The sequence below is a fragment of the Acanthopagrus latus genome, chromosome 14 (assembly GCF_904848185.1).
Source record: "Acanthopagrus latus isolate v.2019 chromosome 14, fAcaLat1.1, whole genome shotgun sequence".
NCBI lineage: Eukaryota > Metazoa > Chordata > Actinopteri > Spariformes > Sparidae > Acanthopagrus > Acanthopagrus latus.
The window spans coordinates 20240535-20257267 of record NC_051052.1 but is presented as its reverse complement, the minus strand read 5'-3'; the positions used below and the strand labels follow the sequence as shown (position 1 = coordinate 20257267).

The following is a 16733-nucleotide window of genomic DNA, read 5'->3' as shown; positions in this document are numbered from 1 at the left end:
CTTTAAGTAATGTTTTTGCACCTCCTACACTCCTCCTACGCTCCCTCTTTCCATCAGAGGAGGAGACGAGCGAGGGTAATGGAGGTCACCTCTGAATGTGATTCGTCTTTTTCACCACTACACTCGTCCACTCTTCTTATTTCTCCTCTCACTCCATCAGCTTCTCTCGGCCTCCTTCAGCTCTGTCGTCTATCTTCTTTCTTCTTTTAATTCTGGTTTCTAATACGACCGGATTTCATCTTACGTCTCCGTTTCCTTACACTCACTTTATTTCCTCTCTCTCCTCTTCTTCTACGTCTGTTTTCACACCGGCCTCCTCCTCCTCTCAGACCTTATGAAAGGCTGTTTCAGACTCTATACATTATACATACAGCCAGAGAGCAGATGAAAGCGTTACGAACACACAGCACCGTCAGGGAGAGGAGATAAAAGCAAGGAGAGCCGGCGAGTCAAAGACAGATGAAATGAAACGTCTAATGACGGAGCCTGAAACCTCCACGTTTCCGCCTGATATTAAGACAAACCTCCCAAACACAACGCAGCGTCGTCTGATCACATCATCTGAAGGAGGTGAGCAGATCAACAAATCACAGACAGACGTGCTGAGGACGCTGTTTTACTCCCAGTGTCCCAGATCCATATTAACACTAGAGAGAATCCACTGGTGCCCGAAGGGAAAATTTTCAGCAGTTTAAGACTAAAAGAGAGAAAAAAGAAAAAGAAAAAAAAGCTTTGGAGTGAAAATGTTTCCAGAAGAAAGTGAAGAAGTTACTGTTCACCGTTTACCGCCACATGAAGTCAGACTGTCGGAGCAACAAGGACGCCAGAAAAGAAGTCGTTTTCAGCGCCGTGTCCGACATCAACGCATCATTTCCTCCTCTCCAAGATCTCGAAATATCCCGTCACATATCAATGATGTTCGTTCACTCAGCTCTTTCATGATTCCCCGTCATTTATTTGGGGACATCAGTTTGATATCATGTCTATCCAAGAGCACAGAAACACACCTTCATCGTTAGCACGCTCCCTCCACCTCCACCTCTCCATCACCATCTCCGTACAATCCTTCTTCAGATCCGTCTGCACCAGTCGTGAAGCGTCTTGGGTCCCTGCAGAACAGTGTCAGGTAGACCTTGTTCTGTGTGTGGGGAGGTCCAAGTCCAGAGAAAGATCAATTACTGACGCTCTGACTGACCCGACCTACAATCAGAAAGCTTCAGTATTTGACGATTTAGGATTCAGACTAAAATCAACTTGGACCTTGACAGGATCCAGCACGGCCTCATAAGATCCACTACTTTGCCTAGAAGTGCATATTTTGGGGAGCGCTGCCCGGATGTAAGAACCGGCGCCTCGCTTGTGCCAGAATCCCCTCACGGCTCAGCGCTGCTTGATTGTTTGAGATAAAGTTTTAAAGGAGTTTATCACTTTGCTGCTTCGCCAGGCTGCTGTTTTACAGCGCCGAGGCGGCCTGGTTTAACAGTCCCACTCTCTGCCGTGCATTGTTCTATTTCTACAGCAGGGTCAGATTTAATAATGCATACATGTTCATGTTAATGCAGCGCTTCACGGCATTAGTCGGTGAAAGCTCTACGTTTTGTTTAAAGCTTCCCTGCTGGCAGAACAGCGTGTGGTAAAAAGGTTAATGTGTTTTCTCCGTTGGCCTCTCTGGAAGCCGCGGACGCCTCGTTACGACTGGAAGAGTTAAAAAGGCTCAAACAAATTCCCCCCTAATCGCACATTTCTGTTTTATACTTCCGTTGTGTGTTTGCAGGTGTTTTTCTGCCCGCGGTGCTGAGAAACAGCTTTTTTTTCTTCTTCTTCTCTTTTTAAATAAAGACCAGAGGAGTAAAACACTCTGTCACTGTTGTGCTCGTTATTACAGAACAGAAACAGAACTGTGTGTTTCTATTAAAGCGTCCAGCCGTGCAGAACCACTGTAACAGGAATTTAAAAATGTCACATCGCTCACAGAGAAACGGCAAACACAGCGAGTGTGTGTGTGTGTGTGTGTGTGTGTGTGTGTATACATATTCAAAACAAGCCCTACCGCGGGGTTGTAATTATAATTTAAAGATTAAAAACAATAATGGGAAATGGCAAAATAAATATTTTATCGGCCTTCGTGAAGTTCCCTCGATGTCGCTCTCAAAGGTCAGACGTGTTTGTGCGTTGACTTCCTCCACAGTCGACTAACACAAGTCAGAAGTTGTTTTAAAGGAACAGTGTGCAGGATTTAGTCGCGTCTGTCTGTGATGTCATCAGGTCACAAACCAACTGAACACCCCTTGTCTCGCCTTCCTCTACAGCGGCTGCCAGAAATGTGAAGACCAACTGAAAGGCTGAACCAGCAGCTCCCAGAAACGATGCGATGATGATAAAAAACACGACGCTGGTCAAAGTTTCTTACGTCCAGCTGATGTTTACTTTTGTCCGCCATGTTTCAGCGTCACGTGACGTCGACTCAGCAACTCCTGGAGCAACATTTGCTCTGATTTTCAGAGCCAGTCGACCTCTCTGCACTGCGTCACGTTCGCCCTGTGAGAAATCAAACATTCACACACACAAAACAAAAAGACCGACTGACACAAATGCAGAAATAAGTGGGCAGTTTGTCAGTTTCTCTGCTTTCTGTCTCCGTTCTTATTTTCCTGTCAGTCGTCATGCTGCAGTTTCTCACCGCGAGCAAACGGGACGTTTGAATTGTTATAAATTCTCTTCCTGGCGACAGAAATCTGTCAGAGTTGTGATTTACAACCACACAGTCCAGCCCGTGTGTTTGTGTAGCTGGGTCACCTGAACGCCTCCTTGAAGTGTTACGTGTTCATTCTCACTGATATTGATATTAAATTCTGAACTTGGACCATGTTAGAGTTACTGATTGTGTTGTGCAGGGCAGCTGCAGCTCATCTACAGGCTGATTTATACATTTAAAAAAATCAGGCCAGAAGAAAAATGATAAATATTCCAGTGTTGTTTTTAGATTGATGACAGAAGCTCCTCAGAACTCCAACAGGTTCAAGTTCACTCAACAGAGACGGAAGATTTACAAAGATTTAATATCTTTTCATGGACGTATCCTCATATCTACGTGTGGTAATATTACTCGTGCTGTGTTACCACTGGGATCCAGTTCAGTGGCTGTTCCTGGAAGAAAACAAAATGCCTGCTGGTAATCTGGAAAAAAAACTGACTTTGCGGTTAATTAATAGCACATGAACGCACCATTAATTCTGGTCGAGGCGAGGCTAGCTGCAGGAACACATGAGGACGGAGTAAAGGATCCAAAATGGCTCCCTTCTAGCCATTTTTGGTTTTAAACAAGCTGGGCTGGCTCGGGTGGAATTTCTCTCCATTGGCCTGATTTGATTCATGCGCTCGCTCGCAACTACTATAAATTTCTGCTGTTGGAAGGTAGAGAACGAGACGGAGGAGGAGTGAAAATCGTTATTTCTTCTCTCCCTTCAGGAAAGAAAGTAAGAATTGGAGAAGAAAAGAGGAGGAAGAGGAGGAAGAGGAAGAGGAAGAGGAAGAGGAGGAGGAAGAGAGTTTTTTCCTCCGGCCAAAAGAAATCAATCAAGCCGACAAACCTGTCTGTCGTCTGTCCGTCTTGAATAAAGAAAACAACTGAGCTGCATTATTTAAATGGAGAAGTAAGCTTGAGTTGCACACACAAACACACACACACACACACACACACGGTCTATCAGCTGTGTTTGTTGCTCAAAGCATTTTTAGCGTCTTTTCCTCTCTTTCATTATCCCCTCCATCCTTCCTCTCTAATCACAGCCTGGCAGAAAGAGAGAGTGTGTGTGTGTGTGTGTGTGTGTGTGTGTGTGTGTGTGTGTGTGTGTGTGTGTGTGTGTGTGTGTAGGCGTGAGAGTGTTGAGAAAAACCTGAGGAAATAAATTCACACCAGGAAGGGAGAGAGAAAACGAATCCAGGCAGAAAGAGGGGTGTGACAGAAGAAAAGATGGATGGATGGAAACAGGAAGTGAGGGAGGATTTCAGAGGCCTGGAGGCAGGAAGTAAAACAGCTGCTGCAGAAGGCGTGAACACAAACGCACAGCGAGGGCTGATCAGCATGTCTGTTGATTTGAGCACAGATGTTCCTAATTTGATCTAATCATCGTTCTTCAGTCTGTTGTTCCTCCAACACGGAGAGACGACTCACTCGTAGATCTGATCGCCACTGAAATGAAACTCAGGCAGACAGATATTTCTTTGGCACTTGGACCAGAACATGGCTGAGTATTTTCAGTAAAGGGCACTTGGGACCAAGTAGACCGCCGACGGACCACAAACACCGCTCAGGAGTGTCTCGAGAATCGTGATAAAGAGCTGAAAGAGTCGATCTGGCATCCACATTCCTTTGGATCAAGAGGCTGATCCAGGGAAACCAGCCTGACAACCTTCAAGACAACACAAGAAGTCCCGTTTTCAAGCCTCGACAAAATCGGAGATGAAGTCTGGGTCAGCGTTGGTCTCCAAGGATCAGACTTGTTCCGACACATCCCTCAGATGTTTAACCGGATTGGGATCTGCAGAATTTGGAAGCCAGTTTGGCCGAACACATCGCAGACCGAGTACACCTCCTCAGGAATGGCCCCTAGAATCATGAAAAAGAGGAAATCCAATCCAACTTTATGGTTCCAGACACCACCGGACACCCAGAAGTCCTCTTTGTCACGTTTGTTGGGTCCATTGCCACTGAGAAGTACCGTTGCCATGAGGTATCCAAACAAGTGTCCTGTGGTATCTGGTACCATGGAGTTATCAACAGATCCTTCGAGTCCTGAAGGTTGTCAGGTGGAACATAAATGGATTGGACTTGTTGGAGCTCTTTTTCATGAATCTTGGACCAGTCCCTCCAGGGTGCGCTGCCACTGGGAGAGTCGTTGCCATTGAGCGGAGGACTTGGCTTGCAAAGCTGTTTTTTTTTTTTTATGGTTGTTCAGCCTCGACATTAGAACCACCAGCAAGTGGACTGTTGGTCCAGTGGCCCCTGACAAAGAGCTCAAGGAGTCAACATGGCCTCCAATAATGGCTAAAAACAGCAACGTTTTCACTGAATGGCTGTTTGGGCTGGTATGGAATCAGATTAAACACGACCAGCATCCAATCACGTGGCTGCGTCTACCCCAAGGCTGAGTGCGATTGGTTGACAGCTTATTTTGCACATGACTGAGACTCGGACAGCGGAACTGATTGGTTTGCTGAAGGGAAATGAAACTGTGATTGGTTCGAGTTCAGGCTGAAATACAAATGAGGCGGTTTGGATTATTCTAATTACTCGCTCGTGTTCTCGAAGGTTGTGGGTGGATTTTCTTCGAGCTCTCTACTTTCTGAAAACAATCTCTCCACACAGGCGCAGAAACTCTGAGTACATAAGAATTCACAGGAGATTTTCTTTAATGGCAAAACACATTTAAATGCGTCTTCTCGCTGCGGTCAAACGCCACTTGTCTACCAATTATCTGGAGTTCTTTCAGATAACAGCTGCTCCACATTCACTGGAAGACACCAGGAAGACGATGAAGAGACGCTTCGAATGTTAAAAGGAGTCACGAGCAGCCAGAAGCAGAGAGAGATGTTCAGCTCACACAAATCTAATCATCAGAGTGTTTCATGCCTGTTTACACCACGACACACGCTGATGATTTAGGTATTTGTTAAAGGAAATCAAACGCTGCTCCGCCTTCTCTTTCACTTACGAATGAAAATCAGAAGAATCAGCTCATTAACAACCACAAAGCCAACAGGGAAGATTTCAGTCTGATTATTTATCGAGGAAAGTGTGCCAATGATGTCATGAATGAGTAACAAGATATTTGTATAATTTAGCCACTTTAATGCCTGAAATGTGCGGGAACATTTCCAGCCTTGAGACAAGCGAGTAAACCGATCACAACACTTCATCCTTCCTCTATAACTTCAAGTCCTTCAAGTAATTTTCCTTTGAATGTATCCGATCATGTGATTCTAAATCAAGACAACAAGAAACTTACTTATTGTTTCACACATTTCTATAAAGTTTTAGTAAAGGTTGAATTTAAGGCGCCGTTGAAGTCTATGAACACAATCTTGACGAGACTCTTCGCCTGTTTCAGATGCTCGTGTTGTTTGTCGAGGTCAGCAGTGAATCTCTCTGCACGATATGCAAATTGCTTTGGGTCTTAAAGTGGTGAGACCTCGCAAATAACCCTGCGAAATCCAGGAAAAGGAGTCGATTACCTCACTGAGAAGTTGGAGGTGTGCAGCCCGTCGTCTACAGCTCTTCATCTGTCGCCTCTTTCTCGGTTCATTACTCCTACAGACTGAATAAAACTGCTTGCTCACATATTTCAGACTGATCTGCTTTCAACAATTGACAGTTGTTTTGCTCCGTCGATGCAGCAGTAAGAGCTAAACTCTCTGAAAACGTCACATTTCCTGTGACTAGCCAACTGTCTTTTCTCGTACACAGTCCTGTGTGGATTACTGGTGCTGTCTCAAGTTTACTCGTCTAACTTTACGACAACTTCTGAAAAAGTTGGAAGCGAACACGATGGATTGATATTCGGGATGCGTTGGAGGCTGTCGGGCTTGGCGGTGCAGCTCAGTAAAATCAGAGTAACGTTCATTTGTTCCGGTGATGCGTCTGACTGGCTGCGTGTTACCTGGTCGGATGTTTACCTGTCCACCTCTCAGTCGACTGTTTCAAACTGCAGCAGCGAAACCTGTTTTGAAGATGGAGAAGGATGTGTGACAGCAGGGAGGCAGCTGAAGTCACCCTGACAGTTCTGATCGCTGTGCTGGTTCTGACAGACCGGTACAGAACCCGCACACACTGTTTTCAGACGGAGGTGAAGATGTCGGGCGTTCACCTCTCATTTATATTCTGTCTTTTCAGTTTGTTCCTGCTTCATCACTTTCTCCTTCTGTTCATTTATCTTTCAACTTTATCACGAAAAACACAATCTGCCATCTGTTTCTGTTTCACCATCTCAGTCTGCTCATCTGACCTGCTACTATCACAAGACGACAATAATAATAACTTCTCTTCCTCTTGTTGTTGTTGATGTTGGTTATGATATTTACACTGAATACCTGCCATGCTCTTGCGTCTGACGTCGATGAGTGAAAACAAGATGCTGCGTCTCAGCAGGTTTCCCCTCACATTAAACATTTAAATTATCATTAATTCAAAATATATACATTTTGAGGGAATGTTTAATATTGATGAAGTGAATAATATCTGAATGTTTCATGTTGGCGGCTCAGGCTGAACCTCCGGGAGTTTTCCTTGAGGGACCATGAAGAGCGTTTCCTGGTTAAACTGAGGGGATGATTGGCTCAACTCGTGTTGCTGTCGCTTGTTAGAGTTTCCTGGATTCGTCCAGTGTGGTGGGATATTATATAAACCTGTCAGAACCGAACCAGAGACTCAGTGGTGGCCACAGTGTGAAGCGTCTGGGTTCTCGTTAGCAGCAGATGTTTGTGAACACAGTGTCAGTTTCAACTGATCCAACCAGTGAACCACTTCAGTAATGGCAACATCACCAGACTCCCTTCAGATATCAGGCAATTTTGTCAAGAAGTTGTCAGAAAACTCTGGAAAAGGAAGTTTGTGAAAAGTCTGTGACAAATTCTAAATCACTGGTGCCTTCTTGTAAATTCAGCAGTGTCAGTTTGTGGCAGCATCGCTGTTCCAGCCTGCCAAGATTCAGGAGCTGTTTGAAAACACTGATTCAACAGATTTACACTCAACTTGTGAAACAACAGACGTTTTATTGATGGTAAACACGTCAGATTTTACAAATACAGTAACTAGTGACCAATATAGGCCACTTCTGTGACGCCCATGGAGAAGGTCCCCAGACTCCCTTTAAAATTCGTCTAATTTTGTGAGTTGTTGCATTATTGAGGAACTTTATAAACTTGTGCAACAATATATGAGACAAATTCTTGATCATTTGGTACTTCTTGTTAATTCGGCAAACATTCTACATTAAGTCTTCTTTTGCGTCTGTTTGTCCAAGTGATGTATGTTTTGTATTTGCATCTGGAGCTGTTGGTGATCAGGATGCTAAAACAAACTCTGACCAGGATTCATCAGCTGGATTTGTAATTTCAGTTTGTTCGTTGTAACATTTTGCCTCTTTAGATGCCGAAGATGAAGCGATACAGAGAAGTAACGAGACAGAGAGTAAAGGAAGTCTGATGTAACCGGCTTCTCTCACTATCTGGGTCGTCCTCGGCGGGAAATCACTCACTTGTGTGAGCAAATGAGATTCTGCCTGAAAACAATCCATCAGTCTAACGGCTCGAATTAAAAGTCAATAACACGTCTTGTCGGCGTTGTGTTCCCCTGCAGATGAGCTTAAATCCTCACCTCCAAACCAAATATCGAGCGTCTGCATATTCACACATTTACTCTCTGCTTTATCACCAACTTGATGAAGCTCACATGAAACTCCACTCAATAAAGTAACTCCTGCCTTTTAATGTCAGTCCAGAGCCATTTGTAATTTTAAAAAGAATCCAGAAGAAGCTGGGAGGGAATAAAAGTAGTGTTTTAAAATATGTAGAGGAGAATTTAATTAGCAGCTTTGAGTTAAGGTAAGTTTGTCTGTGACAAACGAGTGTGGACAGGAGGGAGGTGACACACTCCATTTGTCTGGGGAGAAACAAAGAGGAGAGGAGGAATGTTTTGTTGTCGCAGAGATAATTGCCTCTGGCAGAACGAAAGTGTGAAACAAAAACAATTATACCACAGAGAGGAAGAAAAGAGCGAGGAGGGCACGAGATGAAAGCAGGTGGTTGTGGCACGACTCATTAAGTTTTACAAGAAGAAGAAGAAGAAGAAGAAGAAGAAGTAAACTGGAGCCAAATGTGGACGATGAATTTTCCTCGACAAACGTTGTTCCTTGTTTGTTTGGAGAGTTTATCAGGAGAAAGTGCTGAGGTCAAACTTCAGATCTTATAACTGATCATCCAGTCAAACAAACACGTCCTGAGACTGAGCGACTGACGAGGGCGATCGCTGCAAAACAACCTGATCAATACAGACCAACAGCGACCTAACAGTTTGGTTAGGTTTAGGAAAACATCGTCGTTTGAGTTAAAATAGCTTATAATACTTAAATACTTCATTCTAGGTTCTGTATCGTAGCACCTGGGGAGGCGCAGGGGTTTAACCTCCGTGTGGGAGTGTCCTCACAGAGTCGTTCAGGACTGTTTCTGGACTGTCGTCATCAGATGTGTCGGTCTGTAGTTTGGTGATAAAATAATTCTGCGGAGGCTCGACAATCTTTACTGAAACAGATCTCAAGCCTGCAGCCGAACCAGCTGGTGTCCCCAAATCTGACAAAGTCCTGCCTAAAACTTTCCAGGAAGGAAATCAACAACTAATTAACTTTCTCTTTTTAGAGTCCATTCGCCTGCACCTACCTTCTTCTTCTAATTAGCCACTTTGGTGGATTGATGGACTACGTGTGGACCCGACCGGCCTTCATGTGGGTTGCCAGGGCCAGGTGAGCCCAGGTGTGAATGGTTGTCTGGGGAGGGAACTCAGTAACACAGTGTAGGTGAGTGATGAGTGATGTAGATGTTCACGTGGCTGAAACAAGTCCAGCTGTCTACGTCACCGCAACAACCTGATGAACCTTCTTCCTACGTAACGCGGGGACGTTTGCCTATAGTTACAGAAGTTTCTCCACTCTGAGTCGTGATAATCTGCTTTCAGAGTCGACCTTCATGCTGATGTTTCTGATGAGCGGCTCACACTTACGGGAAATGAGGAAAAATGATTTAAAAGCTTATAATTCTTTTGTTAGACCTCTAAGACCTCGAACATTTTTGAGGGCGCCTGATTCTCCTGGATTGAATTTGTTATTCCTGCCCTTTTCTAGAATATGTCATGCATCATTTTCATTCAGGGTCCTGCTTTTACGTTTGATTTGTCTGAGGGAGGACGAATTTCAGAATCAGCGTTCCTTTTTTTGTTTTCTTGTTTTGTTTTGGGTTTTATTTTTTACTGTGAACTCAGACAGAACTCAGAAAGTTTCCGAAACAACTTACATCCCTTTATTATAAAATTCTCTTTAGGGTGTTTCAGTGACAAACAGGTTGCGATCGTGTGTTTACTGACCGTGATGAAGTTCAGAGAGTAAATGAAAAGGTTATTAAATCACAGCGGAGGACAAACGCTGCAGGTCTAAATGATTTTTCTCAGTGAGAGCGAGTTTGTTCCACCGTGTGGATCCTCGTAACACTTCAGTTACACAGTCTGTTCGGCAGCCTCGTAGAAAAACATGTTAAATTACAGGTAGATTTAATGAGATAATTGCAACTTGAATTGGAATAATTATCATCAGTTTAGTACAGCACGACTTCAGTTTTTGTTCCACGTTAATTTGCAGATGTTAGCATGCTGTTATTACTTTCACCGTCTCCACCTCCTTTATTTCCTCCTCCTGTGCGCCTCCTCCTGCACCTCCCTTCTTCCTCTTCCTCTTCCTCTTCCTCATGTTTTCCTCCCTGGAGATTGTGCTTCAGTCTCCTTTCGCTTCCTTCGGCCCGACGTCAGTTTGAGGCAGAAAAACAGACTTTAGTTTACGTCTTAACCCCGCAGAGAGAACGGGGAGGATTCAGCAAAGTGTGTATGTGCACAAGTACACACACAGGAAGCACACACACACACACACACACACACACACACTTCCTGCCACTCCAGTGAAAACACACAGTGTTTTATCTCCTTTCTCTCCACTTTTCTTCCCTTCTTCTTCTTCGTCTTGTCATTTTTTTTCACTCTCTGTGGATTTGCTTTCATCACCCTGTCAGCTGTGTGTGTGTGTGTGTGCGTGTGTGTGTGTGTGTGTGTGTGTGTGCGTGTGTGTGTGTGTGATAGTTTTGGGAATTACAACACAATTTACAAGTTCACCTTGACTCCAGCAGAACTGAATTATTCTGCCTTCCTCTGTGACAGAAACAGTCCACAGCTCCTCTTCACTTCATCTTCATTCTTTCCTTCCCTTACATCCTCACCTCCTTCCCTACTTCCTCCTTTCGTCTTTTCCTTCCTCCTTTTTCCTCTCAGTTTCCTCCCTCAACTTCTCTCCTCATCTGACTTTCCTTTCCTCTCCTCTCTCTTAGTTTCCTTACCTCCCTTTTTCTTCCTCTCCCCATTATTTTTACCTCTTTCCCTCCTTCTTCACTCTTCTTCCTCTTCCTCCACTCCACACTTCCTCCTTCCGCTTTTTCCAACTCCACTTCTTATCTGGCTATCTTCTCTTCCTACTTTTCCCTCCTTTCATTTTCCTTCCTTCCCTCCTTCCCCTTTCCCATTTCCACCTTCCCTTCCTTTTCCTCTCACCCTCTCCACCTCTTCTCCCCCTCTCCTTCTGTCTTCACCTCCTCATTAGTTTTTCTCTTTTCCTTTCCTTCTTTTTCCTTACTTCCTCGCTCCCTCTTTTCCTTCCCTCCTTCTTCTCCACTCCTCTCCCCCACGCCTCCCTTTTCTTTTCCTTTCCTTTCCACCTCATTTCCTCCTTTCCTCTCTTCTCTCCTAGTTTCCTTACTTCCACCTTACTTCCTCATTTCTTCCTCTCATTATTTTCTTCTCTTTCCTTCTCTTCTCCTCTCCCCCAAGCCTCCCTTTTATTCCTCTGTTCCTCATCATCTTGCTCCTCCAGTCTTCTCCTTCTGCCACTTTCCTTCTATTTTCACTCCTTCTCTACTTCCTCCTTTCTTCTTTTTCTTTCCCTCCTCCTCTCCTCTTTTCCTCTGCTCTTCACTTTCTCTTACTATAGTTTCCTATCCTTTTATCTCATCTCTTCCTTTCCTCCCTCCTCCTTACCTCCTCTTTCCTCCTCCCCTCTCTTGTTATCTCTCCTCTCGTCTGTCAGATCTCTCCTGTTTCCTCGCTCTTGTATCATGTCGATGATGGATGGGGTGATGGATGCTCTGTTGCCACGGTAATTTGACGGATGGATTCACCAGCGATACGAAGGGCCAGCGAGCCGTTTCGACACACTTCTGCTGTATCTAATCTCAGAAATGAAATCATCGCGTTGGCCTGATTATATATATTTGTCCATTTTGCCTTCAGGGTCACAGGTGTGAATCTGGACGCACACGACCTTCGTTACCTGGTAAAAGTTAATTTTAAATAAAGTTAGATTGAATAAAAAGATGAGAAATTAAGAAAAAATGTGGTTCACTTCCCCTGACAACGACATACGTAGCCTCTATGCTAATGCTACCACACACACACACACACACACACACACACACACACACACACACACACACACAGGAGCTGGCTATGAATGACCCAGATATGAATCATAATTAAAGGAGTATTTCCTCAAATTAACTTTCTAAAACAAGGAGAAATGGGCGGAGAGAGAGAGAGTGTGTGTGTGTGTGTGTGTGTGTGTGTGTGTGTGTGTGTGTGTGTGTGTGTGTGTGTGTGTGTGTGTGCGCGCGCCGTCCTTGGGTCTTGGCAGGAAAGATGAATGAACGGTAATTAAGCCGATCCAGAGATAATCGCAGGAGGAGCAGGAGAAGGAGGAGAAGGAGAGCCAAGGTCGGCCACCGGAGGAGGAGAGCGGCTCATGAAATATTCGCCGGTGAAAAACTTCAAACTTCGCAGGTCAAGAAATGAGTTTCCCGTCAGGGAAGATAAGTTTTCACAAGGAGGGCGGTGGAAATCTAATTTGTTTAATTTATTGGGTGTAATTAGAGCTTCAGACACAAAACCTGCATGTTTCACGTTGTAGATGCAGATTAAAACCTGAGTTCAGTCCAGATTAGTTCACCTGTGTCGTCCCGTCACTCTGACTGACGTCTGAGCTCCACATGGTTCACTTTCATATAAATGAACCTGCTGATGTTGGCAGCAGATGTTCGTTTCAACTGATCCAACCATCAAACTCCGACCACAACATTACCAGCCTCCCTTTACAAATCGCACAGTTTTAAAAGTTATTCAAAGAGGAGAAATTTAACAAACTTTCGAAACTTTGCGAAGACAAATCTTAAATAATTAGTGACTTCATGTGTATTCTGCATTAAATGTAAAACATGAAGTTGAGTGTTTCCTTGTCAGTTTGTGGCAGCATCACTGTACCAGCCCGTCTGCTTCTGTGTCGGAAGTGCGTCTTCTGTTTAAATTGATTTAATCATTTACACTCAGTTTATGAAAGAAGGGTTAGGGGTTAGGGGACATTTTATTGACAGGAATTTTACAAATACATTTAAGAGTAACAATATACAGTGTTTCTTTGTAGCCTGTGGAGAAACTTGCCAGACTCCCTTTAAAAAACACTCAATTTAGTAAGTTGTTGAGTCAGGGGACACTTTTAAAACCTTGTAAAAAGAAGTCTCTGACAAATTCTTAACTTTTTGGGCCTTCTTGTAAATTCAGCTGATGTTTAACATGGAGATATTTTCACTGTCTTCGTAAAACACATTGTACCTGTTTGTCCAAGTCATATATGTGTTTACTTGCGTAGAGCGCGGAGATGAGCCACGTATGTCGAGAAGCATGTTATTGATTTAGTTTCTATTTATGTTCGACACAGTGTCTCAACTCTTCGGGGAATCAGGGTTTTATTTCAGCTCCTTGACTCAGTTTCTGAGATTATTTGGTTAAAATAAAGCTTGTTTATCCATTAACACAGAGCTTTGTTTACCACTTCTCTCTTGGTCACGCAGTTTAGTCTCATTTAGTCATTTAAAGTTGAATAATCAATCATAATTTGGAGGGTTTTTCACACTCTGGTCCAGCGGCGGAATGAGAATGTTTGAGGTTACAAGCGAGAACTTACTTGTAACGCAAAAACGTTATTGTCTTATTGTAGGTAATCAACTGTGGAAGCTTCACGGTGATGTCTATTAGTTAGTTTATGTTGTGTGTGAAACAGCACAGAGCGCTGTGTGTGTTGGTATCATTTGCAGGCTGATTTATAAAACATTTGATTTCTAAAAACATGCAGAATCTTTTTTTATAGCTGTATTTTGTATACAAGAGGAACACGTGTCTCCAAAGAAAAACAGTTTCCATAAAATTTGACAATGTGACTTTTTCAGTCAGCATCACTGGAGGCTGCTCTGATTGGTCGGCTCCCCGCGGTGTCAGCCTCATCGTCGAGCGAGGATGTTGCATCGCTGCGTGGCCGTGTCAGCGTGTTCATCGGCGCCCTCGGCGCTTCAGACGCAGGCCGAGCTCGTGATCAAGTGCAATAAAAAGAAACATCCAACTCGGCCACCTCGGATCAAAGGAAGCTGCTGCTGTGGTTTCCACCGACTGCACTCCACAATACACCTCCTGCTGAGGGAAGAGAAGAGGAACGGGAGGGTGGAAGGAACTGACCTGCGGGCAGACGTGACAGAGGATATATTATACTGCTGCACACACACACACAGAGCCTGCCAGCCCAACACCAGCACACTGTCATTTATATTAAATCATTTTTTTAACCGTGCAGGAAAGGAAAGGAAAGGTGAAGCAGACGACCTGACCGCCATCAGTCAGACTCAGAGCTACATGAACACACACTCTCCCGCATCTGTCCGACGTCTGCTTGTGTTATTTTTTAGATTATTCTGATGACATCAGCTCATCACACCAGCTCTTGGGTTGTAGCAGCAAACGGAGCAACAACATGAGTCAGAAGTCTGTGATTCTCCAGAGACTCAAACACAAGTAATAGGATTCTGTAATCAGGACAGAAGAATTACAGTTACTAAACTATGTAACTGGATTACAGATACATGAGGATTACTAACAGGATTACCATGTTAACATAAAGAATGACATACTAGTCTTCATCCTTGTCTTTATTTACATATGTTGGTGTATGAGGTAATCCAAACATAACGGGAATCCTCAGATTAAAAACAACTTATTTATTTTGGCTTCTCTGACTCAGTTTCCCCAGTAAACACACCGGCCGGAAACTTTTCTTGCCTTCTTGTCTTCTTGTACCCGAGCCAAATGTTCGTTTAAAAGCATAATTATGATGAAAGAGGCATTTTTAAGATTTACTGTATTTTCGTTTTCAGGTCAAACTAATTTTCAACTTTACGATAGCATCAGAATCTGTATTTTTAAAACAGTAAGAAGTCTGGACACAACATGAAACTCTGCTGGTAGCATCACCAGGGTCTCTACACATGAACACCAGCACTGACAACATTGTTTGTGTACACAGAGTTACTGAAAAGAACTTTTTGAACAGCTCATGTTAGCAGCAGCTTGTTCCACTCGCCACCATAACATGGAGGACAGTTAAGGTGTCGAGCCTTCTTCATGTTTTAAAACAGAGATTCTGATGCTATCCTAAAAGTGGATTTATTTTTTCATTTACTAGTGAATTTAAGGGTCATTACCACCTCTTTTTCCATGAACTGTTCAGACCTGTTAGCGACCGTTTCATCTGTTTTCTGTTGTTTTTAACATGCAGCGTATCGAGCTCGTTCACTGCTGCCGTATATGTTGGATTGATCACATTAACATGCAGCGGAGAGCCCTGTTCCTGGTTCATGTTTGTGAGGCGGAGATAACATGTCATCTTCTTCATCACACCTTCACCTCACATATACAGGCATGAAGCTCATCAGCACGACACCGTCAGGCGCTCTGCAGGCTATGTGCTAATTGGACCGTCGTCAATATGTTGTGTTCAAAACCTCCACATTTAGATCCTCACGTCAAGGTGCTTCTGCTTCGGGTCGGGTCTGAAGGGAAATAAACCGTCACGAGGGACTGAAAACATGCGACTTCAACTACGTTTACATACTGCACGTCGAAAACATGGATTTTGTGTCCACTTAGAAACAAGAAAAACATTCAGATTTCACTGCACAGGAAATGTCAGACGTGTGATTTACGTTTGAAATATGTTAAGAGATGCAACCTGCATGTACAAAATGAATGCGATGTAGATTTCCTGTCAGCATCAAGACGAGACGTTCCCATCTGCATTTTAAGATTTAAGGTCGACAAACTGCCGCCGACACACTGCAGAGTCGACACTTCCTGTGGCCGCTCTCCACAGTAAGAGCGCTCCGTACGTGAGAATATACAGGACAGTAAATTACTTTAATTGATTGTGAAATGGCAGAAAACAGTCATCAGCACTGACTCAGTAAATGTAGATTCTACTTGTTGTGATCTACTTTACACAATTGTTGCACAAGGTGGGCTGCTGAGTGTGTGAAAGTCCTGGACTCGGACCAAGTAATGAGTAACAGCAACATCCCAGACTCCCTTACAGAACTGTGTGATTTTAAGAGTTGTTGCATCACGAGGAGAGACTTAAACTTTGCTCCAGCAGAGTTTAACTCATCGGTGCCTCCTTATAAAATCGGCATTGATCAGAAAACATTAAGATGTTTCCTCTCTTGTAAAAAAATGACAGTTTGTCGCTGTGTCGCTGCAACAGTTGTTGGAGAACGAAGTGGAGAAAGTTACCAGACTCCCTTCAAAAAATGCTCAATTCTGAAACGAGTTGCGTTCAGAGAAACTGTATAAACTTTGTGAAACTCTGTCTGCAACATATTCTTAACTGATTAGCCTTCTTGTTCATTCGGCAAACGTTATTCATCTGATCCTTTGTGCAGAAATATTCTCACATGGAGAGAATGCAGCCAGGATGAGGGACTTTTTATTCAGCTCATTGCCAATAAATAGAAAAACATGAAGGCTTTAGTTATAGAATGCAGAGCCGACTTCTTGGAGT

At 43.7% G+C, this 16733-nt stretch overlaps 1 protein-coding gene across 1 annotated transcript in view; it reads left to right on the top strand.

Annotated features, from left to right (window-relative positions):
• Nucleotides 1-14763, top strand: part of trhde.2 (thyrotropin releasing hormone degrading enzyme, tandem duplicate 2) — a 180046-nt gene extending 165283 nt beyond the window's left edge. The window contains exons 20-21 of the mRNA XM_037121441.1: nt 9412-9515; nt 14080-14763. Of these exons, the coding sequence (XP_036977336.1) occupies nt 9412-9515; nt 14080-14104 (129 nt within the window). The 3' untranslated portion in view covers nt 14105-14763. The remainder of the gene's footprint in view (nt 1-9411; nt 9516-14079) is intronic.
• Nucleotides 14764-16733: the final 1970 nt, after the last annotated feature.